At 45.5% G+C, this 24142-nt stretch overlaps 6 protein-coding genes across 6 annotated transcripts; 3 read left to right on the top strand and 3 right to left on the bottom strand.

Moving 5' to 3' along the window:
* Window positions 1-5010: 5010 nt before the first annotated feature.
* Window positions 5011-5259, bottom strand: PtA15_3A366 (uncharacterized protein; the record flags this gene model as incomplete). The annotated part of the gene is made up of 2 exons (XM_053167327.1): window positions 5011-5181; window positions 5245-5259. The coding sequence occupies 2 exons, from the start codon at window positions 5257-5259 to the stop codon at window positions 5011-5013; spliced, it is 186 nt and encodes a 61-aa protein (XP_053018555.1).
* Window positions 5260-5644: 385 nt separating this feature from the next.
* On the top strand, window positions 5645-6054 carry PtA15_3A365 (uncharacterized protein; the record flags this gene model as incomplete). Its single annotated transcript, XM_053167326.1, has 2 exons — window positions 5645-5680; window positions 5743-6054. 2 exons carry the CDS (start codon window positions 5645-5647, stop codon window positions 6052-6054), a joined length of 348 nt encoding a protein of 115 aa, XP_053018554.1.
* A 75-nt stretch (window positions 6055-6129) lies between these two features.
* On the top strand, window positions 6130-6874 carry PtA15_3A364 (uncharacterized protein; the record flags this gene model as incomplete). Its single annotated transcript, XM_053167325.1, has 3 exons — window positions 6130-6136; window positions 6204-6392; window positions 6558-6874. The coding sequence occupies 3 exons, from the start codon at window positions 6130-6132 to the stop codon at window positions 6872-6874; spliced, it is 513 nt and encodes a 170-aa protein (XP_053018553.1).
* Window positions 6875-8213: 1339 nt separating this feature from the next.
* On the top strand, window positions 8214-8675 carry PtA15_3A363 (uncharacterized protein; the record flags this gene model as incomplete). The annotated part of the gene is made up of 1 exon (XM_053167324.1): window positions 8214-8675. One exon carries the CDS (start codon window positions 8214-8216, stop codon window positions 8673-8675), a length of 462 nt encoding a protein of 153 aa, XP_053018552.1.
* Window positions 8676-9936: 1261 nt separating this feature from the next.
* Window positions 9937-12665, bottom strand: PtA15_3A362 (uncharacterized protein; the record flags this gene model as incomplete). The annotated part of the gene is made up of 3 exons (XM_053167323.1): window positions 9937-10872; window positions 10958-11815; window positions 12573-12665. 3 exons carry the CDS (start codon window positions 12663-12665, stop codon window positions 9937-9939), a joined length of 1887 nt encoding a protein of 628 aa, XP_053018551.1.
* A 959-nt stretch (window positions 12666-13624) lies between these two features.
* On the bottom strand, window positions 13625-14638 carry PtA15_3A361 (uncharacterized protein; the record flags this gene model as incomplete). The annotated part of the gene is made up of 3 exons (XM_053167322.1): window positions 13625-14134; window positions 14205-14506; window positions 14581-14638. The coding sequence occupies 3 exons, from the start codon at window positions 14636-14638 to the stop codon at window positions 13625-13627; spliced, it is 870 nt and encodes a 289-aa protein (XP_053018550.1).
* Window positions 14639-24142: the final 9504 nt, after the last annotated feature.

The raw sequence follows: 24142 nt of genomic DNA, 5'->3' as shown, positions 1-24142 counted from the left end.
CGTTGTTGGCCTAAAGCAATTGTGAACGTTGGCTGAAATTACATAGATATGGTAATAGCAAACAAGAAAGTGTAATCACCATTTGTATCCACTAGGTCAACCCATTCCGTTTTCCGCCGGTCGTGCTCTTCACAGTTACAGAACTGTTCTTCATGTGATTCGAAGGATGATGGTGCCGTCCAATTATCGGTCTCATTTTTCAGCCACAAGTATGCACGGAACAGCTTGGTCATTACATCGTTCCAATTGTTTGCCCGAGTCTCATGTGTGACCCTTCGATCGTGTTGCCTGAGAGCTGCTCGGTCTTCAGGATTGATTGCTGGGCAGGGCATGTGATCGCGGGTAGCTGTCAACTCGGATTCGACCGACCATGGTATAGAGGACCACGCAGATAAAGGATTGTCGTGATTTTCTGGACCAGTGGATGTTTCGAAATCAAGACTCCCAAAATCAAGTAGGTAATTCTCCGTCGAGTCAATATCGGGAGCCGGCTGCGTGTCTGACGGAAGGGGCTCGCCTCGCAGTAGGGAATTGAGTATCTCCTGGCCCTTTGTGTTCCGAGAAGTGTGTTTCAGTCGCCGTTTTCTTTGTTGGGAAGTCTCGTGTTGGAATGGATTGGACTTTCCAAGACGTGCCATGGTTTGGTCTTGTTTCAAAGTGCAGGATGAAAGATGTGATTGAGTGAGCAGAGTAAAATGGTTCGTGGCGGAAAACCAGACGGGGCCCCTAAGAATTGAGGTGGAAATGACCTAGTTGCAAAGCAGATGATATACATGTAAAGATTATATCACAGCATTCCCCAAAGCCGTGCGTCCCGGGGTGGGGACTTTTCAGGGTGCCGGATTTGATTATGAAATAAAATTTGGAGAAATCCAAGTAGTTTGAAAGCTAATGAGGATCAAAGATTGACCTCACAATTTTCCCTCAAAAATAGGGGAGTTTCTCTGCTAGAAAGCTCATTGAAGCTTTCCCGGCGCCAGGAATTCTACTGTGGGGTCTTTTGGATGTGTTGGATATTATTATGAAGTCAAATATTGAGAAATCCCAGTTGTTTAGAATTTATTGAGCATCAAATATAGGTTGCACCCATGATAATTATTCCCTCAAAATTAATTGATTGAGAGCTGCTAGAATAATTATTACAGCTTTCCTAGTGTCTGGAATCTCAATGAAGTGTTCCTGAATTTATTATAAAATAAAATTGCTTGAAATCAGAGTGGTTTGGAATTTATTGAGGAACAAAGATTGGTTTCTGACAGAGAGGATGATAAATATTGTCTGTGGATTAATATTTTGATGTTTGAGAAGTAATTATGATTTTTGGATTTGGGTAAGTAATTATGATTTGATTAATTTTTAAATCATTCTGCATTTATTATAAGTGCTTACTTTATTTTCATTAAGGGTCAACCAGTCAACTGATGATCATTCTAATCTATATACTGCTAACCATGATGTGTAGTGGTCATTCTAATATATATATGTCTAACCAAGATGTGCACATACATTCAATGAGCACCAGTTGATTGGGACTCCCTTGATGAATTTCATGCCCTCAAATTGTTTTCAGAACTTAATCAAATTTGCACTTTCATTATGAAATAAGACATGGATAAATGAAATACATCCAGGGTGTCTCAGTGAAGCATTGTGCCCTTTAATTTACACACCTTAAAATACACCAGAGGCACTCTTAACAGTGCCGGATCATCATTAATGCATTAAAAATCATGCCATAATATTTCTACAAATTTTAATTGGAAATATTTCTAAAATTATACATCATCCCCTCAAAAACCACATCTCTCCCCCTCTACACACTCTTTTCCCCAAATCACAGTGGCTGACTGCTGGCAGAAACCAATCTTTGTTCCTCAATAAATTCCACACCACTCATATTTATGAAAATTTTATTTCATAACATAAACAGGAACACTTACAAGTAACTACCAAGAGATTCCAGACACTAGGAAAGCTGTAGGAAAGCTGTAATAATCTTTCTAGCCGCTCTTAATCATTATTTTTCAGGAAATATCCTGGATGCAACCTATATTTGATGCTCAATAACTTCTAATCAACTGGGATTTATCAATATTTTACTTCATAATAATAGCCAAAAAATTCAGAAGCCCCCACAGTAGAATGCCTGGCGCCGGGAAAGCTTCAATGAGCTTTCTAGCAGAGCTACTCCCCTATTTTTGAGGGAAAATAATGAGGTCAATCTTTGATCCTCATTAGCTTTCAAACTACTTGGATTTCTCCAAATTTTATTTCATAATCAAATCCGGCACCCTGAAAAGTCCCCACCCCGGGATGCACGGCTTTGGGAAGGTGGTGATAGTCTCTATACAGCCTGCTGTACAGGCCCAGAGTTGATCATCTCACCCGCTGATCGGCTCGAGGGGCTCGGATCCCCCGATGTCCGGCCGCGGTAGAATCTAACTTAGAGAGGTTAAAACCTATGGACATTACTTTTTTCTAGTTTTCATTCTCGTAGACTCCTTGCTCGATTCACCACCCATCAGCAGCCGCCAACTTCGTGTCAAACAGACGTCACCTCTTTCCCAAAAGCATGGCCTTCGCTGGATTTGGTTTTGGCACCGGTTTGGCCAGCGATAGGACGACCTCAGATGTTCCCAACCCAAGGTCCGCGCAACATAACGGCTTGAATCGATTTGGAGATACTTGGAACCCTCGGCCCACATCGTCACATGAGAACGCTCATCAGCATAGCCTCCAACATACCGCGAACCACAGTGAATATCGATATCAAGGACATTGGGAATCTTCGACACCATTGTTACCAAGCCGTCCGCTCAATCCGCACCCCCAGGAGTACATATCAGCATCTACATTTGAATTTCAACGCCAGCGCAATCCATATGAGCAGCCCACCGATCATGGAAACCCTCGTCAGCCATATCTCCCTTACCAGCCGCATCCGAACGGTACCCCTAGTCAGCCGTATCACGAAGACACCAGTCGCCCTTTGTTGCAAAATCAGAGTACATATCACGACCACCGGCTCAATTTCTCACCCTGTCCACCCCCCCAGCCAGCCACCTCCTTGCAGACCCAGCAGCGCGCTCCTCGTTTCGACAACCCTGCCTTTTTGCAGAGCCAACAGCGTGATTCTTGTTCCGACAATCCAGGCTCTTTGCAGCCCCGTGCTTCTTGTCTTGACACGTCTGCATCTTTTTTGAACAAACGGTGTAGGGACTCCAAAGGGAATGGATGAGTGGTAATCGAAGTTCCGTTGAGGGGGAGATAAGTTGTGAATAAGATGAAAACCTATTACAATTTACGGGTGGTTTGAAAGACCTGCCCCTCTGATGGTACTATGCAAATAACCAAGAGTCTTGTAATCAATATTTAAATGGTGTGGCTGATTCCAAAGATAGCTCTTACTTTTGTATAGTAATCTCTATCTGACCTAGATCACTTGCATCAATAGTTGAGGTGAATCTTTTGTAACTTGGTTTAACGTGGTGGGTGCGATAAAGTTTGATATATGTTGTAAGAATTTGTGATGTTAAATTGCTGACACTATGTTGTTATAAATAATCTGTTACAAAGTAAATATATATATATATGGGTTGGATGTTGGTTGTTGGTTGGTTGGTTGTTGGTTCTACTACTGTTCTTAACACACACTACAGTTCTCTACACTAATCCACTACTAATAACCACAATAAAACAGAACTTCCTAGGCTGCTACAAACTAAAACTAACCACAGTGACCAAACCTCTATAGGATGATCCTAACTAAACTAACTAACCACTTGTGACCAAACCTCTGTAGGCTGATGGGGAAAAAAGAAAATTATAGTGGGGAGAGGCCCTCCTTTTATGCTGGAGGATGAGGGATTTCTGCTGCAGAAAGCTCCTTGTGAGGGATTTCTGCTGCAGGGGTTCTCACCTACACAGCCTTTCTACACAGCCACAAATACAAACAACACAGCTTTGCTGTGCTAGATACACTTTAAATCCACAGCCAAACATCTATGATATACAAACTAACAAACAAATACACAGCCTTCAGCAGTAGATTCCTGTGAAGGCTGGACCAGATACACCCTATCTCCACCTCCAAACAACGCAGCCTCCTGATAGATATCTTCTAAATCCACCTCCAAACAACACAGCCTCCTAATAGATACCTTCTAACTCCACCTCCAAACAACACAGCCTCCTGATAGAATCTTCCCTGAACAAACAAATACAAAGACTCCAGCCAAAGATGCTGTGCAGCCTGTGTTAGATACCTTCTAACTCCACCTCCAAACAACACAGCCTCCTGATAGAATCTTCCCTGAGCAAACAAATACAAAGACTCCAGCCAAAGATGCTGTGCAGCCTGTGTTAGATACCTTCTAACTCCACCTCCCAAACAAACACAGCCTCCTGATAGAATCTTCCTTGAGCAAGCAGATGTATAGATTGCCACTATCCGTGACCATTCTGGATTCTGGGGGTCTTGGCCTCTCCTCCTCTTCCTCCTGTTCCTTCCTCCCTTCCTTCTTCCTTTGCGCTCCTTCCTTCCGTTCCTGGTTGAGACTATTCCTTACTACAAATCCTTCTTTGGTTTGTATGTGCCTTGACTGTTGATGTGATAATATCTCCTCCTCTTGTATGATTACTGTACTGTCTCCACCCTCTGTTGTATCCTTTTTGGCATTGACACAGGCACAGAACACCACAACGGTGCGCTTCCTGTCTCGACCCCTTTGTTCATACCTCTCTTCGTCTCCCAAAACCGTGTTACTGATTGCCAGACTCCAAAATAGTATCCCTTTGGAATCAACCACGTCTCAGCAAGACTCTCAAACTAACCTCCCAGATCCGCTCCCGGGCCCGCTCCCAGATCCGACTCCTCAACCATCAACTAACACGCCAGCTGTCTCCCAATACGACCGCACTGTGCCTACTATCTCCCGCCCAGACAGAATTTCTGGTCGCACAAACAACCCAAAATTAAGCTCTTTACCCGCCGACAACAACGAAGATTACTTACAAGGCACCATGCGCGGCAACGGTGGCAAAAACACCATTGTTCGAGCTTTGACGGATGAAGAGATGGAGCGGTTCAAGGATAAAGAACTCTCTGAGCTTCGTATTCTTGCGGTCCAGGAAGCTAAACGCCATTGAATGACTGAGGGTATGAAGGACGAAGTCAACGACCTATATTACGAGTTTCAGCGAGATGTCTACAAGCTAGCGATCAAGCATCGGGTGGGGGGGCACTTGTTCTTTAACCATCTTGGTCAGACGAAGAAAGTTAAAGGAGGCTCAACATGGAACCACTTTTTAGAGTATGATCCAGAGCCGCAAAGTATGTTCGATAAATGTAAGGCTTTTCTTTTGCTCCATCCTGATTTGGTTTTTTTGTTTGAGGTTTGCTGACATCCATGTTTAAGTTGGTCGAGTTGATGGTCAACAAGAGGTTAAACAGCTGTGGGCGAGCAAAACAAAAGAAGAAAAGGCCCAATATAAAGATATTGATTTCCTCATTTCTTTGCATGAGTCCAATGCAGAACCTCTTGAAAAGGCTCGAGATTCCACTCATGCACCCGTCGGAGCGAGTCAAATGGCGAGGAACACGAGCATTTTGAATTCTAAAGTTTCCCTGAAGAAAACTACATCAATGGTGAACAACTGGATGAATAAACTCGAGGCTGATGTCAGTGCGGTTCCATGATGACAGCATAAATATTTTCTGACCCATTTTTATATTGTTTGCAGATGAAATCAATGGCCTTCTTCCATCAAGTCAAAGGTTTCTATGTGTTAGCTTCGCGACATCCAAACAGTACAATTTTCCACAAGGGCGGGTCACCCCTTGGTCAGGCCTTTCTCGAGATGATTGCAACATCACAAGATGCTGCTGGGCACTTTCACACCTGGGTTGCCGCACAAGCAATCCAAATTGCAAATGGTGTTAGGGTGGTTCAATTTCCAAAAACGACAAACGCTATCGACTCAGTGGCGGCTTTGAATGATGCAAGCCAACCAAAAGATTTTGGTATGTTTGCCAATTTTGAATTCCCCTTCTGAATTGGTTGTAACGACTGTTTGCTTATAGGGTCTGTTGCAAAGAATGTCCGTGCAATCCGTCTAAAGCTTCGAGAGATGATAAGTAAGCCATTTTATACCGTTCTGATTTGTCACTTTTCTCACGGCAATGACACACTTCATTTTCCTAGGCATTGCAAGTGGCAATAGGCTCGATTGCGGCTGGCCTGGCGAGAATACTGCTGCACAGCTCAAGAATAAGAAACTAAAGCTCCATGTTCCGAAAAACGAATGGAACGTTCGCCGGAAAAACTTCTACAAGCCCCTTTCCCGTTTGCACAAGGGCACGGTAAAGGGCATAATGGCTTGTTTACATTTGGGTAAAATTCGGATCACTTACCACGGGGACACTTCCTCCGATTCCGATTCCAATTCCAATTCCAATTCCAATTCCGATTCCAATTCCAATTCCGATTCCAATTCCGATTCCGATTCCAATTCCAATTCCAATTCCAACTCCAATTCTGGTTCCGAGGGCGAGTCAGATTCTCAGCTGAAATCCAAATCCCGTAACTCTCACCCTCCCAAGAAGCGTGCCCAATCCCGTAACTCTCACCCTCCCAAGAAGCGTGCCCGCAAGTGTAGCCCTGCCAGGCCCTCCAAGAAGAACACCGGCAACAAAAATACAATCAGCTCCAATCTGACCACCCGCAAGAAAACACCAAACTCGTCCAGTAAGCATTGTAGAAGCAGGAAGACTGCTTCTGCTGCGCGTAACTTGGACAGTCCTAACTCCAACCAGAATGATCCTAACTCCGAGCCAAATGACTGCAGCAACCCTTCCTCCAACCCAAACCAGTAGCAGCTTCTCTTCTTTCTTCGACTATTGATTATGTCTTTATTGCTCAGCCCATATACAGTTTTCAATTTCCCCGCTGTATTTCCTCTGTGTGGCAATGGATAGGCTTGGATTTTTTTTTGAACTGTGAACTCTGACTATTGGTTGCAAGCTCAGACATTCTCTCAAGACAAACAATAGTTTTTCATAAATAGTTTTTCATATTTGCTGGATTGGGACATCTTGCTATTAATGAATTGTGTTGTTTAGTATTGAATATTAGAGAAATCATACACACATGCGTTGAAAGTAATACAGCAATGAAATTTCAGAGGACCAAGGATCTTACAAGAGTCGGAAAACAATCAAGAATGATGAAGTGTGGAGAGGAGTGGAATGCAGTATGTATAGCAGTGAGCAAAAACTGGAGTGAGGTGTGAGGTTTGTAGCGTAAGGGTGGCGAGGGAGGTATGAGGGTTTGAGGTGTTAGGGAAGGGACCAAGGTGTAGTGTAATGGCACCGAGTTGTAATGGGTCGCAAGGTGCAAGTCTTAGCAAGATGTGAGATGTGTATTATGTATGTGTGGTTTAAGGGCAGCGAGGGAGGTGTGAGGGTAGTGAGGTGTTCAAAAGGGAGGTGAAGGGTGCGAGGGGTACGAGGACTTGGGAGGCTCGAGGTGTACATTGAGGATTGTAAGGGTACAGATTGTAAGGGTACAACATGTAAGAGTAAGTGTAAGGGTGCGAGGTAGGAGGGAGGACTTAGGCCGAGCTCGGGGGGGGGGGGGGGGGGAAGTCGGGCAGAAGTTCTGGATGCTCCAGAAGTTTGGGAAGTTTTGGAAATGCGGGCAAAGGGAGCTTGGAGGCTGTTTCCCACGCGGGTCTGGGGTATGCTTCATACTAGGTTTATGTTGACTGACCAGGTGACCCACAGGCGACTTGGATGAACGGGAAGGAACGGGCCGAACGGCCTAGTCAACATACTTCCCACATCCATGGGAGACACAGTCACGCAAGTGCATCGCCAAAAGGCCGGAAGCTGCCGGAAGCACCCGTTTTTCAAATCCTCAATTTGAAAAACGGGGTGTGTGATCTTTCAGGATCTTTCACGTACTCATGCAAAAGTCTTGAATTTGATATTTAGGTAAACGGAAAGCGGAGACGGCTGAGATATCGGCTTAACTTGCTGTCGACCGGAGTCCCCACAGGGCCCCCAAAGAGAGGATGTAGCATTATAAATAGAGCCATTCCGGGCCCACTGCCCCGACCACCAAGCACCACTGCACCCACCAGTATCGCCACAACACCTCCCTTCAGTCTTTCAACCACATTTCCACCGCCCAACCCACCCGAGCACACCAGAAATGCAGTTCAACGTAGCCGTCGCAGTCTGCCTGGCCTTCGCCCACGCCTCCATCGCCAGGCCGTTCAACCCGACTCTCCCTGGCCAAGACCCTGGTTTCCTCGACAACACTGCCCAAACACCAGCTTGGGTGAACGACCCACGCAACATTCCCCGACCGCAACCCGCCTACACTACCAACGGTCCTACTCCAGTCACTCCGCTGACATTTTGGCCTTACGGGGACAACCAAGCTCCACCCTACCCCCCAGCCTACGGACCAAACTTCGGCCCATACAGCCCGTCCGCATTCTATCAATACCAAAATAGCCTTGCCAACAACGGCGCGTACAACAACTTTGCGTCATCCCCGCTCGGAACATTCGGCAACAGCGGGAACTACGGGAACTACAACAACAACAACGGGTTCGGGATCTTTCAGAAGGACGCCAAGCCCCAACACGGCAAAGAAACCAAGGCTTAGGAGCAGTAGCCTTCCGACTCGATCACGGTAAGCCATCATTCGCCAGGTGTGCCCATTTTCACCAATTGACTTCGCTTATCTCCTCCGCTGCTGTATTTTTAGGATTGTCACCCCGATGGCCTCATTAGCGCTGGCTGCTTCACTTTTATGCCACGTCGACCCCGTCCCCTGCCATCCATCTTAACATTCCATTTGCCCCATTAGCGTTGTTTAATGTTCCATGTCTGCCACGATCCCTGTCCACGCATCTGTTTGCTCCTCAACCCCCTCACAAAGACACTTCTTTCCATTCTTCCTTCCTACCTCCGCACACTCTTTATTCCCGCAGCCCACACGGGGACCAGATGATCTGTTGCAATGTGAATGATGATATGATTCGATGAGCGTACACATTTTCTAAGTTCCCGTCTCCCATGTGGCACGCCCCGCCGACCGAGCGTGACTAAAGACCCAACTGCGCTACATTGAGACTGTAAATCATACACTGAGATCTAGAAAAGTTGTCGAGCCCGATCATCTACGTGTGATAGATCAGCGAGTTTGACCTCCAACCTTCACCGATGCCTAGCTCATTAGCCGGGCCGGCTTAAATTCGAACAAGATGAGGAACGTGTGACCGCTGGGGACGCCCGTTGGCCCTATTTGTCTCAACCGGTAGCGTCCTCCCGCCTAGGCCGTCGTTCCGTGGGCTGGCACCGGACCGAGTCGACATACCCATAGAGACCGGGTACGGGTTCAACTTCCGGCGCCGCCGAGGCATGCATTTTGGCCCCTGGGCACTGGCACACGGATGACTACAGCGGACAACTTCTCTCCCGTATGTACATCCGTGACGAGCGGCATGGAACTGATGTGTATGTAGCTGGCCTCAAACTGATTGGCGTTGGCGAAGCGGGCCCAAGCCTGCTTCACTTTCGCTACGCTGCCGCTCTGTGTAGCGTAACTGTTGCGGTGTTCAGTTCAACATTGGCAAAAAGAGGAACGTTTCTTCCATCGTCCCATCATATGTACATCATGTTATTTCTCCAGTAAATTATGGTCACTGCGTCTTTTCCACTGTTCACTGCTTTGCGATAATTCAAGGAAGTCCAAACTATAAATTACGGAACAGAATCTCACTTGACAGTAACAAAAAATGAGTCATCAGCGGAGTGGGGAGGTATTATATGGTTTACATTATTGCGATCTGGGTTGCGAGGTATAGAATACATGAAATAGATCCAAAACACGGGCTACAATCACTGTTTATCACTGTGTTCAATCACTTGGCTCGGTTAATTTTGCCACCAGAAGTTGGCGGGTATTCGACCGAGCCTAGTTGCGATCTTGTGCGGGGTAACAACATGGTGAAGTTGGTGAAGTGGTCATCTTTCTTGTTTGCAAATGGTTTGGCAAGTACCTGGACACCAGCAGAGGCAGAGTTGTTCAACTTGTCCAAGAATTTGGACTTGGCAGATTTGAGTTGACCGAGCGCTCTGGCAGCCAAGCTTGATGAAACCGTTCTGCGTGCTCGCTTGCTGGGAGCCTGAATCACGACGGGCTGTCTCGAATGTCCATTCCGGATGGCTTCGAAATCTACGTTCAGCACGTGTTCAAAGGCTTCCAAACCTATGATCCGGTTCAGGAGGCGCTCCAGGTAATCGTTCAGCTTTTGATTTGTTTGTCGCAAATCGTCCACTTCACCACTCTTCGTTGTGTCGTTCAGTCTTCTCAACTTGAGAAGCTTGGTTTGACCCTCAGCAGATGAAGTGGACGGCCGCTTGGGAGAAACGTGTGAGATTTCAGCCGCTAGGTTCCCGTGAGGTTCGGCGTGTTCTGTCTCAAGTGCTTGCTGGTTGAGTTGCTCAATCAGCTCTTGCTGAGCATAAGATTTATCGACAACATCGGAATAGGCTTGATGCAAGTCCTCTAGTTCGACGTTCAAGTTCTCGATGGTAAACTCCATCATGTCGAGAGTCTCCACGTACGCGGGGACCAACTCACGAAGCTCGGAAAGCTCTTTCTTGATTTCGGGAGGAATTTGGGGAGGTGATGGGAAAGTGATTTCGGTCCTAGGCGAGGGAGAACGAGTCGGGATGCTTTCGGTGAGAGTGCTCCGCCGGGCGTGTTTGAGAGAATCGGCAAGAGTGCTGATGCGGGTCTGCAGACGTTCACGTTCTACGGACCAAGAGAGCTTCTCTGCCTCAAACGCCTCTTCCTGATGTACGAGTAACAGGAGAAAAAACACAAGGACCGAGTCAGCTTATCTTGTTTCTTTCACATCAGAAGGCACAGAAACTCACCCTGAACTGAGCCTCTCTCTCTGATTCCGCCACTGATCTCTTGAGGCTATTGATCTCTGACTGTGCTGATTCTAGTTTGTCTTCCAAGCCGGAAAGATCGTGCAGACGCCCGTCCAGACGCATGCAGTCTGCATATCGGCTCTCGCTGGTCTGAAGCGCTAGTGCCAAGTCGTGGGCTTTCTGATCGAGCTGCTTTTCGAGGGACCATCTTATGAGCTTATCCTCTTTGGCAGCTGCTTTGAGCTCTTCGCACTCTTCCCTTTTGGTTTTCAGGAGTTTAAGCACGTGAGGGTTTGCTCGGCCTTCGAAGCCCTCTGGGTCATCTGCGGTTGTCATGTCAGAGGTATTATCAGGGCCCATTGAAATAGGAGGGGGAATGCTTGGTGGACGTGGGGCTAGGGCTATCTTGTTTTGAAATCCGAATAGGGCTGATATGGCTTGAAGTTGCAGATCGAGGGGAATGATGAACGAGACGGCGCTATCCGGGAGAGTGAGTCGACCCGAAGGGGTGTATTTAAGGACCAGAGCGTCCATTCGTGATGATGAGTTGGATAGCATCGGAGTTTCCAAAAGCGTGGAGGAGGAAATGCTTTTGTTCTCCTTTGTTGTTGAGAGCTTTCGCCTGTTGAAGCTTGCATTCAAGTCGTCCATGAAAAGGGTCGAAAAAGACCTCCCGACCTGCGGACAGAAGGCGATGTTCCCGGGTGAAATGTGTTGTCTCGCAAGGGATTGGGTGAGGTTTTGACCTGGTTTTTGGGATAGTCTTGTTGCTGAGCCTGAAATGTCCACGTTCAAGTAGGATCGTTCTGCCGGTAGATAGGTGTGACGAATACCATAACCCGGAGATAGTTGAGAAAACTGTTGTTTATCGAGCAAGGGTGTAAATAAAAGTGGGTAAAAGAAATCCTGCAATTGACGGAGAACAAGCTAGAAACAAGGACTGTTTGGTTGACTTACATACGATAGGTACACACAAATCAACGCTCACCCAAGCGGATGAAAACGCGTTATGTATATTTACAAATTCAGAGCGAGGACCCACCCTTCAGTGTTGGCGGAGAGCCCGCTTGGCAGAGCTGAGTGCTTTCCACTGAGGACTCAGGAGTGTTGCTTTGGCAACAAGCGTGTTTATCCTGCTTTTCTTTTGGCGACTGATCACACGAAAAGCATGCTTTCGTAAGTTTGGTGCCAGATTAGTAGGAAAGTCGGAAAGTCTTCAAGACAAACAAAGAGGAATATGTACGGAGGTGCAAGATTCGAAACAAAAGGGAAGCAAAGTTGCAAAATGTAAATATTTATGTAAATGCTTTGATTCACGGAGGCTTTCAAGCCTCCTGCCAGGGTCTGCCTCGTTTTTAGCCGCACGCTGTGGATATCGACACTAACAGTAGTAGGGGACACCGCAAAGAAATGCTAGCATCGTGTCATATCGCAAGCACCCGGCGGCTGTATTGTCCGTGTCATCGTAGTCAACGGTTTCTCAGTGATCTCCATGTATATCGTGATTCGTGGTTGTCGCGATCCGTGATGAGTCACTCGAGCGGCGTGCATATATCGCGATTAGTTGATCCACCATAGCTAGGCTTGACTCATCTGCCGCCGATCAGCCACTCACCCCAACTTGCTCAGGGTTCTCATCTGTGGCGTATGTGTGCGGGCTGGGACTTCGGATGCCGTCGTCATCAAAGCTACTTTTCCAATGTTCCATGCTGAACGCCGGGAAAAGTAATTGCACATTCTGAGTGGAGGGCAGGCTTTAGCTTACGAGTGCTCAAGTGCTGAAAATTTATCGACGCTCATTGAAGTCTTGAAAATGATAGATCGTTAAGGTGCCCAACTCGCGATAAAATCCTATAAAATCCCCGATGACATGATGGACCTGTAAGTACATACATACCTATCATGTCTTCAACAGGTTTTGGACCTATTGCCGCAAAACTGTAACTTCCAAAAGCATTCCTATGGGTTTGGAGCTAGAACGGCCAGGTAATGAGGACCCTCATTACTTGTCTTAAAGAGAGGATTTCAGCAACATGGTCAAAACCAGTAGTGATGCAAGGCCAAATATTTTACATCTACTCGGAGATCAAGTGCAAACGGCACAACTAGTCTCGGAAGAAATACATAACCCGACAGAAATCCAGTCCGTATCGCGCTTCTCCAGTAACTTTGAGTGATCGGCCGTATGAACATGACAAGCTCGAGCAAAGGCCGGCTGTGTGCTTGCATATTTCTGTAAAAGCATTCAAGGGAGTTGTCCGGATCTAGTGGGAGTTGGTGAGGCAAGCAAAATTAAAGGAAAATTGTCAAAATAACAACAGCAGGGATTCCCAGACTCATGCCGGGGCATTTTGCTACCAATCAGTACCATGACTTGATGGATAATGATTTTTTTACCTTAGCAAACATGACATCTCCTGATAAGCGTGGAGGAGAAGAGAGCATTTGTTTCGCCAAAGCAGGAAATATTTTCACAATTGGTTTCGTTTGCAAGGCAAGTAGAATCAAAAAAATATACAAGAGATCAAACTTTGCCTATATAACTCAGTAATATAACGGAGTCGGAATACTAAATAATTTATTTACATTTGTTACATTCTTGTGGGGGCACAGCCGCCCTGGATCTTGTGATAGTTGCTGGTATGATTTACAGGACTGAACAGATTTTCACTTCGCCTTTCCTGTTGATTTTCCTGCTTTAACCGGAGTAGTGGGGGCGGTTGCTGGAACAGTTGTGGAAGTTGCGGCTTGTACTTCGGGGAGACTAGCAACCCAGGCTTTCAACAAGTCCATCCCTGTCTTCGTCCCAGCAGCTGTCGGCGTGGTTGGTGGGGGTGCGGCCCGCCTTGCAGGTTTAGTTGACTTGGGTACTTCCTCTCCCGTCTTGCCCTCGAACCTCTTCAGCATTCGAAGGAAGGTCTGAGCCGCCTTGGGGGACAATTGTTCGGGTTTGGCGGATTTCTGGGCAGTTTCCAACCTGGTCAGCATCTCTGTCGCCTTGGCTTTGCCGACTAGAGTGACGGTGGGCGCTGCGCCTGGAGTAACCGGCGACTTCAAGAACTCCGTGAGCAGATTTCTGAAGTCCGCCTGAGTGACATCGCCACCTACGATCGATTTGAGGTCGGGGAGAGAATCAGCGGCAGGAACAGCGCCCTTGGGAGCATCGGCAGCACGTTTCTGTAAATGTTGTAGCGAAGTGGTTAGGCTCGGTCGTGCTCGAATAATCTGATCATGAGTTACTACTTACTTGCATCATCCAGGATTTCTTGATTTCATTGTCGAGAGATCGTCTTTGCCTAGCCGCAGTGCGCCCGTTCGGAGCGGTAAGAACACTCAACGACATTAAGGTGCATAATAACAAGCCGAAAAATTGCATGATGTTCGAGTTTGATGTAGGGGGTGTGGCGCTTCTGATAACAGTGAAGAGTTGAGAGGACGAAAAAATGCCGGTAATGGACAAAGCTGGGGCTGGGAATCTAATTGAATATATGTGAACACTATTTAAAAATACTTCTATGTAGTTTAAAAGCAAACTTGGGGATATGGAAACTGGTTGATAAGAAATAGGATGAGAGATGGTCAAAAGGATGGGGAAAAGAAGCGCATTTATAGCAAAGACTTACCTACTACTAAAGTCGAGACCTTACTGACTAGAAACGCCTGAGGGCGCGTCACCATCATTCCAGGGTGATCGATGCCTCGCTCAGGGAGATTCGCAAGTTACTAGGCTCAAGGTGACCATGAACTGAACGAGAAGAGGTTGGGTGACTGGGCAGACTGATTTCCCGACGACTGAATACAACTAACATATTGGCCAGCCAGGCACGTTGACCAGTCACGGTGAGAGCAACACGGCACTGAGAGTAAAATCGATCTGGTCCAAAGAATCGCGACAGTCGTTCCGTCTATGGAGGCCCTTCAGCCAGTTGCGCAAAGCATCTAGCAAATACCCCCGGGGGCCCCGTTCGTGATTCAAGGATCTGGTTTTTTGATTTTCCCCAGTATTTTTTGGCTAAGATCCCCAGCAAAAGGGGTGAAGATCATATGTACATACATCTGGTTTTAGCACTGGTAGGTACATAAATATGGCTTTAGAGTATGGAGTTGGGCCAGGTTGGGCCGATGTTTGTACATAATTTGAGGCTCAAAAAAAAAAAAAACCCAGCTGATCAGCAACCTTAGCCCCAAGGGTGGGCCGCTACGCTACACTACGCTACAGGGCCACTTAGCGTTAGCGTAGCGGCAAAAAGCGCCCGCCCATTTTGAGTAGCGTTAGCGCGCTGTTAGCGCCACTACGCTGCGCTACGTTTCAGCGGCGCTAACAGCGCGCCAATTTTTTGTTAGTGTTAGCGTGCCGCTACAGTCACTACGCTACGCTACACTGCGCTACAGCGCTTTTAGCGAAGAAAAGGCCTTTTTTTCAGCTAAAAGCACTCTGGCGCACCGTAGCGCGCGCTCTTTTGTGCCCTGCGTGTGTAGCGTTAGCGCAATTGCGCGCATCTGCGCTAACGCTACGCTAACAGCTAAATTAGCTGCGCACCCTTTGCGCGTAGCGTTAGCGCAGAGAAGGCGCAATTCACTAACGCTACGCTAAAACTTAGCAGAATTCCGCTACGCTACGCCACGCTAACGCTACGGTTAGCGTAGCTGGCCCACCGTTGTTAGCCCTCATAGAATTGGAATCTACATGCTCCAAACTTCCAAAGAGCTCAAAAATGTCATTCACACATACTGCTAACATGGGAAGCCCTAGATCCGGCCCACATTTTAAATGTCTTGTTGCAGGAAAGGCTGTACGGTAGGATGCCTTGCACAACTGTAGCCCATGGGTAACCCGCACCAAAAGCTCTTGGGTCGGCGCGGGTTGTGATGTTTTATTTCCCACACTTAAGTGGGCTTGCCCAATGGGCAAGCGAGGTTGGATAGTGGTTCTTGGGCAGCCCATGGGCACCCATTGAGTTTCAGTTTGGAGGGCGAGGTGTGTGAGCCTGGGTCTCTTATGTGACAACAGCACACAATGAATTTGGGGGGACTTCTTATTATATTTCAAGATAAGAAATATAACAAGAACAAGAGAGAGAAAAATGAATATCTGAGAGATTGTATTCATTTGGATAAGAGGTCTGGATATATGAAGACCTGTGATCAGAAGAAAAGAGCAAGAGCAAAAAGGGAGAGAAAATAGTCAAGAGACAGATAGGTGTACCTATGAGATACTCAAGGGTCAGTGAAAAAGGGTACTGGGAGTGTAGTGGCCTTTGGTTGGTGATCCTGGGGTTTGGTTCCGGTTGTCTGAAGTCTGTCTATCCTCCAGCTGCATGAGGGATCCTGAATTCAAACATTTTCAAGCTTTGCTGACGTAATCACATACAGCTAGCCCAGAAGAGCTTGCAACTTGGGCCGCAAACTCTGAGAGTTTGTGCTGCAGTGGCAAAAGTCTTGCACAGCTGTAAAAGACCATGCTCAGGGAATCACGAGGGAGCCCACTGCCACTGGAAGGCTGCCTGTTGAAGTGTCAATCAATACTGCCTGCCACCAATCCACACCCAACGCCAACTGCCATCAAATCCACCACCAACCCACCACCGGCTGTTGTTGAATCACCACCACCATCAAATCCATCCATCTCCCCTCCACCACAAATTGGAGAGGTTTGAAACTGTATGTTCTTTCTCAGATCATCTTGAATGTATGCCTCTCCTTCCAAACCATGCACAGCTAGTCAAAAAATCAACCTTGCTAACCCAACATGTGATTACACTAACAGGTAACAAGGTTTCTGTTTTGGTTGGTTGAGCATGGTTTGGTTGCTTGTCTCAAGGTGATATGAGTGCATTTTTTTTCTGATTTACTTTTTCACCCGTTTGACCACCACCTCCAAATCCACCTCAGCCACCAGACAGAATCATCAAACCAATTCCTTCTGTCCATTGGAACAATCCAACACAAGTGAGTTTTTTCTGTTTATCATCTATAGGGATCACACAAGCCTAACTGATCACTTCCATGAATTCTATAGATTGAGGATGGATAACTGTGAAGGCTCCCTTTCTCAATCTGAATACAGTCAATGGCTCCACCACTCACTGACGCCACCTGCAGACCAACATGTGCCCACACTTTAAAATGAGACTGCTCATATAGTTGAGCAACACAACTGCTGATGTGACGCCTTCATCAGAAGCCAGCAAAGAGTGTTTCAACTGGACCCATCACTCTTGAGCTTACTTGCAGCTTCCCTGGCCACCATGCTACTCAGTCTCAACAACCCAGCCAGGTTACTTTCAATTGCCCAGGATCCACCTTTGGCCACCCAGAGGTTCCAATTTCTATTGAGTTCCTTCTAATTGCCCCCAAACCCAGCCCACCTGCAATCAACTCCTGCAAGCACCAAACCCTAGCTGCTACCGTTGGCCCCCAATACCAAAAAGGCAAATCCAAACTCAGAAAGCTGACAATCAGCTGGGACACTCACAACTACAATCTTGAAAGGTTCAAGGCTTCCACACTCCTTTTGATCAAACACGATGAAGACAAGGGACTTGGATTCTATGCCCAAGAATGTGAAACAGAGGGCAGCATTAGGGGGTTTGAAACGTGGTGCAGGTCCCAGTTCAGGAACCGCAATTCAGGAAAACAAAGTTCCTGCAAAATGAATTTTCAAATTAGTCTGTTTTTTTTTGGGTAAAAATTGGGTGGGTGTGTTGCAGGTTCCCTGATTTTGTGAATTGGGGGTTCCTGAAACAGGACCTGCACCATGTTTGAAACCACCTATTGTTTGGAATGCAATCATCCCAAATGGATGTGCATTTGCAGCAGTGCAAAAAAAAACAACTCAATTCAGCCAAAATATTCAAGCAGTTCCTCCTAGCTGCCAAGGTCACTCCAGAATCCCACCAAATAATCTGTTGCTTGGTTCAGAAAGATCCCACGGTATTAGCTCAGGTAAGTGAATTTTCCAATCCATATCAACCAAGTTGGAATAGCTCATTGACCTCACTTTGTGTGAAATTTTAGAAAGATTCAGTTTATAAACACCTCAGGCTAATTTTCACAGGTCCCAGCTCTGCAGAAGATCCCTCTGCGGGGGCACAGGCAGCGGCTACCCTCACTGATTTGGTTGCTGAGCTTGGCTGTATCCACAAACCTGCTCAAAACCTCACTGGAAGTCACAAGACTGGGGTTTTCATCAATCTTGAAAACCCCAACAAGTTCTTCCAAATTGCTCTGTGGGCCAAAGCAATTGTAAGTTATCCAATCTATTCAATTGAAACATGAGGCTGGGGATCTAGACTGATCAATGCTGCCTATGATTCCAATAGATGAAAAACCAGTGAAGTGACCCTCAGGATTCCCCCAAGTCCAATAGCTTCCAATTCAAGACCAAGGACGACATGCCACCGCTGCCTCCTCCAGTTCCAGTGCAACCACCAATTCCGGCTCCAGTTTCCACAGACTCTCTCCATTTCCCCACCTCATTTGGTGTTGCAATGCCCCTGGGATGTTTTTCAACCCAATGCACATGGCAGCTGCGACCACAATGACCATGCCACCCTTGATGAATGTGGGAACCAGTCAGAACCTCCCCAGCACCCCAGAACATCTCAATGCTGAGGAGCTTGCAAGCAAGGGCATTCCCAAAGACCCAGCTCAATTGATTGTCTCCTCCACAGAAAATTGCCCCCATCACTCGATGAGGGCTAGTCAAAACAAATAAGTTGCATTGTTTCCTGATTCTCTTTTGCGCAAGTTATGACATGTAGTTTTATTTTTTTTATTTCACTCATCACATTATTCTTATTTATTTTGTATCCTTCACATTTTCAAGTTATTCTCATTTATTTTGTATCACCACACATTTATTTTGTCATCACACTCTTTGGAAGCACTGCCATTTTATCCTTATTTATTTTGTAATCACTTCACACTCAACATGTAATCAAAAAATCACACTCTTTGGAAGCACTGCAAGTGAGTCAAAATTCATTGCAATTGAAATAAATAGGATGCTATTTGAATTCACTTGAAGATTTTAAAGGAGAGGATGAAAATACAAAGAGAAATTTATAATGTTTTACTTAAGTTATGTAGATGAAATGAATCCAAAGCAAAGAGAGATTGAAAGTTGACTAAAAACAAAATGATTAAGACAAAGAAATCAATGCAGAAACAGAAGAAGAAGAAAAAAAATAAGAAAAAATAAGAGTGATGCAGAAGAAGAAGAAAAAATAATAAATGATCACTTTTCATGAGTTTGTGGGTGAAGAATAGTTGTGTGAAGACCTCAACGGCCTCCCCATGTTGTTGTAAGGCAGCCTTCAAGAAGCTGAAGGCTTTCTATATTGTGTTCTTGTCAGGGGAATAGGCAGGAAGATAAACAAGGAGACAGCCATGATTGTCAACAAGATGTTTGATTTTGACATTATGGTGTTATTGTGCATTGTCCATGAGGAGGATGCTTTGGGGTCCTGGATATGGGTTTGTTTTGGGAAGTTTAAAAGATCAAATTTTCAGTATTAGAATCTGAGCTCAGGATCAAGAAATTATTTTACTCACCAACACGTGCTCTAAGTAACACTCAAAATCAATTTGCCTAATGTTTTCTGGCTGTACAATCACTTCAACCAGACCACCAAGGTCAATGGCTGGAATTAAGTTGAATCAATGAGTTACTTGTGGTACAGAAAGCTGGGAGGTCCTCTCACCCACTGGAGCCCAACCTTGAGTACAAAACACTGCATCCAGACAAACCCCACTTTTTTCTTCAAAAGAGAAGCTGAAGTATTAGTAACTGAAAATGATCAAACCAATAAAAGAGGAAAGTTGACCCACCGGTGAAGACAAGCCATTCAGGTTCAAAGTTGGCCATCAGGAGGGTGTACTTTGCTTGGTTGGTTGGGTATTGATTTGCATTCACCTTCCTCATGGTTTTTTGAATTAGCTTGAGGCGTCTGTGAGCCTGTTTGATATGGTTTGTTCTGATATTTGGAGGCTGAATTGTTCAAATAATTATTAGACAGTATTCTTTATGCATAGTCCAGTTCACTTTCCATTTTGCATATTTCGTGATAGTCACACTTTTTGTTCCGCTTTCCGCTTGAGTTGTAAACCTAGTTGATTAGTTCTTATACCGCTACCACATCCTTTGTAACGGTTCTCTAACCAAATCAACATTTTTTCAAACTCTTGCTTCACTAAAAGCTGATCACTTTTGACTACCGTCTAGGTCTGTTTCCGTTTCCACCTTTTCTCTCCAAATGCCCCTTTAGTCTCGTCCTCTCTGCTCATCTTCTAGGTTTGTCTTGTGCTGTTCTCCACCGCTGTCCGCTTGTGTCTAACAGAACCCTCAAACCATCTCAAAGGTGTGCTAAGTAATTCAACCAAATCAACATTTTTTCAAACTCTTGCTTTGCTAAAAGCTGATCACTTTCAACTACCGTCTAGGTTTGTCTTGTGCCGTTCTCCACCGCTGTCCGCTTGTGTCTAAAAGCACCCTCAAACCATCTCAAAGGTTTGTCTTGTGCCTTTCTCCACCGCTGTCCGCTTGTGTCTAACAGCACCCTCAAAGTTAAACCATCTCAAAGACTTTTGTCTTATAATAATCTTTGCTGGATTTCTTGTAGATAGATGGTTAGGTTGTTGGTTACCATCTTGAAGAGGAACACATGTTCTTATTTGCTGAGAGCCAAAGGTCAATCTCTTCTCTTGTAGGTTTCTGGATTGGTGACAACAGAGCAAGTAGATTTGTAGAGAGTGCACCAGTGTCTGAGATAATTAGAGCTAACCTTGGATCCATTTGACAAATTGATTTCAGAGAGGGGTTTTCCATCAAGGGATGCCCAAACAATGGCAAATTTAAATGCAGCAGTATACTTGACATACATGGGGCCTGAAGGAGCAAAAAAGGAAACCAGAAAAAAAGCCCACTCATATCAGCTTGAGACAAGCGACCAAACAGGACCCTGGAAACCCCCAAAGTATGTGGGTAATGTAAATGTATGAATTTTGCCATTTTTTTGCAAAATGGTAGGCATGAAATAGGTATGAATGGGATTTGAAACCCAAGAGGGTAGCTGGCATCAAACATGCCAGAAATGTATGAAATTTCCACCAAAACTTGGTTAAACCTGCTACTACTGGCAGAACTTGTCTTTTTATTGGGGTTTTGGGGGTCCCTGGGGCGGGGGGGATTGTGCCTCAAGCATACACTTGAAAATGTATGAATTAGCCCCAACAAGGCCATTCCCCGGTGCCCCCCAATGTATGAATTTAGCCAAAATTCTGTATTTTACATTACCCACATTTATAGGGGGTTTCCAGGGTCGTGACCAAACCATGCTCAACTCACATGTTGCGGTAGCAAGGTTTTTTTTTTGACAATCTGTGCATGGTTTGGAAGGAGAGGCATGTGTTCAAGATGATCTGAAAAAAAAACATACAGTTTCAAACCTCTCCTATTTGTAGTGGAGGGGAGATGGATGGATTTGATGGCGGTGGTGATTTGACAATTGTCAGTGGTGGTGACTCAACAAAAGTTGGCGGTGGATTCAATGGCAGTTGGCGGTGGGTGTGGATTGGTGGCAGGTAGCCTTCCAGTGGCAGTGGGCTTCCCTGTGATTCCCCAAGCACGGTCCTTTATAGCTGCGCAAAACTTTTTGCCTCTGCGGCACAAACTCTCAGAGTTCCCGGCCCAAGTCACAAGCTCTTCTGGGCTAGCTGTATGTACATGTGGGTAGGGGCACCCAGTAGCACTTACATGTCACTGCTGCGCATGCAGTTCACACCTCAAGAAAGTAGAGCTATTTTCAAGTTACCAGTTGACACTAGGGTTGGAATTGCACAAGGAAACAGAATCTGAAGTCAAAAAGATGTTAAGCCTTAATGCAGAAAACAATACAATTTAATTGAGATATAATTGAATCAACATAATCTCCTCTTGGCCCATAGTACATATCTATTGGTCCAAGGGGAAGTTAAATATGCAGGTGATCTGTGTCTACTCCCATGGTCCCCAATCTACATCTCAAAAAAGCAACAATTGAAGAGCAAGATTGTTGCAAGTCCCTTGGCGTCAACTAAAAGAGCGCGGTTGGGGCTTTGAGCTACTTGTCAACAGCCACTCGACCGGAAATCTCATACGCTGTCAGCTCGCTGTCGCAGCTCTTGGAGGCCCCCGGAATCACTCATTGGGAGGCTTTTACTCATGTGTTACAATATCTCTCCGGGATGGCTGATAACGCGCTTGTTTACAAACAGGGTACCTCAAAGCCTTTGAGGGGTTTCACAGACGCAGATTGGGGCAATTTTCTAGTAACACGAAGATCTGTAAACGGCTATCTCTTGCTTTTCAATGATCACCTGGTGTCGTGGCAAACAAAGAAGCAACCTGTTGTGTCCCTCTCCTTGTGTGAAGCTGGATACAGGGCTCTTACCGACTTCTCCTGCAAGTTGCTTTGGCTGCGCCAGTTCCTTGATGAAGTCAATCTCTCGTTGTCTGATTCTACGACTATTGTGCATGAAGAAAATCAGGGTTGCATTGCAGCTGCAAATTTTGAGGCTAACACCAACACCAAAAGGATGAAGCATGTAGAAATTCAGTTGCATTTCATTTGCAACGTTATCAAGGATGCAAAGATCCTTCTTCAATACACTCCAAAAAAAAAATGCTTGTGGTCCCGGACTTCTTGACAAAATCAATGGCACAACCTGCGTTGATAAATTCTCTAGTGCAAATAGGACTTCTGCAGCTAGAGGAAAGGGGGGGGGGTGTTAATGTATGATTTTGTTCCTCTAGTCCGCTAGAAGATTTTATTCTCAGTTTTGATTCAAATGACATCATCATTACGATTGATCTATCCTCAATTTTGATTCATATGACATCATTAATTTCTCCCAGCAAAAGTTTCCGCTTGCTCCTCTTTCACTACGCTCGGCTTTCTCTCCTTTTGTATATATAAGCTTCCCTCTCCTACACACAAGGTTATTTTTCTTTTGGGGAACCTGACATCAATCTAAATTGTCCAAAAGCTTTACATCTAAATCATACTCTAGCTTTTGTTCCTCCATCCTTGACACATCTTGTTGATACTCATAACACTTCAAGCGCTTAGTTTGCTATTTCCCTTCCTATTCAACAACTCGCCGACCTAGCGCTTAGTTTGCTATTCCCTTCCATTTGCCACTTTGCCAACCATTCCTAGCGCTCAGTTCAGTACTCACTTCCCTTGACATCTTGCTGACTTGTGTCTTCCGATTGATAGACACCTCACTCCAGTAGGTTCAATATCAACAACATCTCATTTGTCCTTTTGATGTAGTAAATAACTCCCTGTCTTAGTCCTTCTTTATCTTCATTGTCTCTTTGTGTATCCTTGTGTCCCTCCTGTAGCGTTGTCTTTGCCTTTAGGTAAATTGTTTTCTTTTCCTCATTGTTTTTCCTTGTGTATTTCTTGACCTCATCACTTATCAGAAACATCACTTTAGTTTGTCAATTAACACCCACAAGAAAAATAAATATAGCTGCTCTTTGGAAACAATTTGCAACACAACCAAGTAATATCTTAATAAGTTCTGAGTAAAGAACAGACAAGCAAAACTTATCAAAAATCCTACAAGCGGTTTGTTTACTAATTTTAATAATTAAATATTCTCTCTGATGACATCATTTCTATTGTATGAAAAAATAATATGTATCTAGATCAACAGAATTAATGATATAATTGTCAGTTGTTACACCAACCCAGTTGTTTTGAGTTGGGCAATTCCATGAATCCCACAAATGGTGACCCATCCATTTGTGTTTGGACACTTGTGGGGCCAAGAAAAAATCTGAGTGGGCTGGTCTGGGCTGGCCCAATCATCAACCCTACCCCCAGCTGCTTGATGCATGCCAATTCAGGGAAGAAGAGATGGTAGTGCTTGCAGAAGGCACCGGGCCCAAATAGCTGCCAATCTCTTTCCAAGGCTTGAATTCTGGGAAAGCTGCCACTTTGGTAGCTGGCCCCAAGGCAAAAGCTCTCCTGCTTCTAAGAGTTCTTTGGTTTCCATCACACTTTGAAGAAGTATTCAATTGGCATCTATGTACACCACGGCTCCACTTGTAAAGTGAGTCGCGCGGCGGGCGGACCCTCCTGTCAGATTTGGGTCGGGCCGTCCTGGCAGGACGTCGAGCAGCCCTTTGGGTCG

This window comes from Puccinia triticina, chromosome 3A, assembly GCF_026914185.1.
Source record: "Puccinia triticina chromosome 3A, complete sequence".
Taxonomy (NCBI): Eukaryota; Fungi; Basidiomycota; class Pucciniomycetes; order Pucciniales; family Pucciniaceae; genus Puccinia; species Puccinia triticina.
The sequence above is the reverse complement of the archived record's forward strand: the minus strand, read 5'-3'. Positions and strand labels throughout refer to the sequence as shown.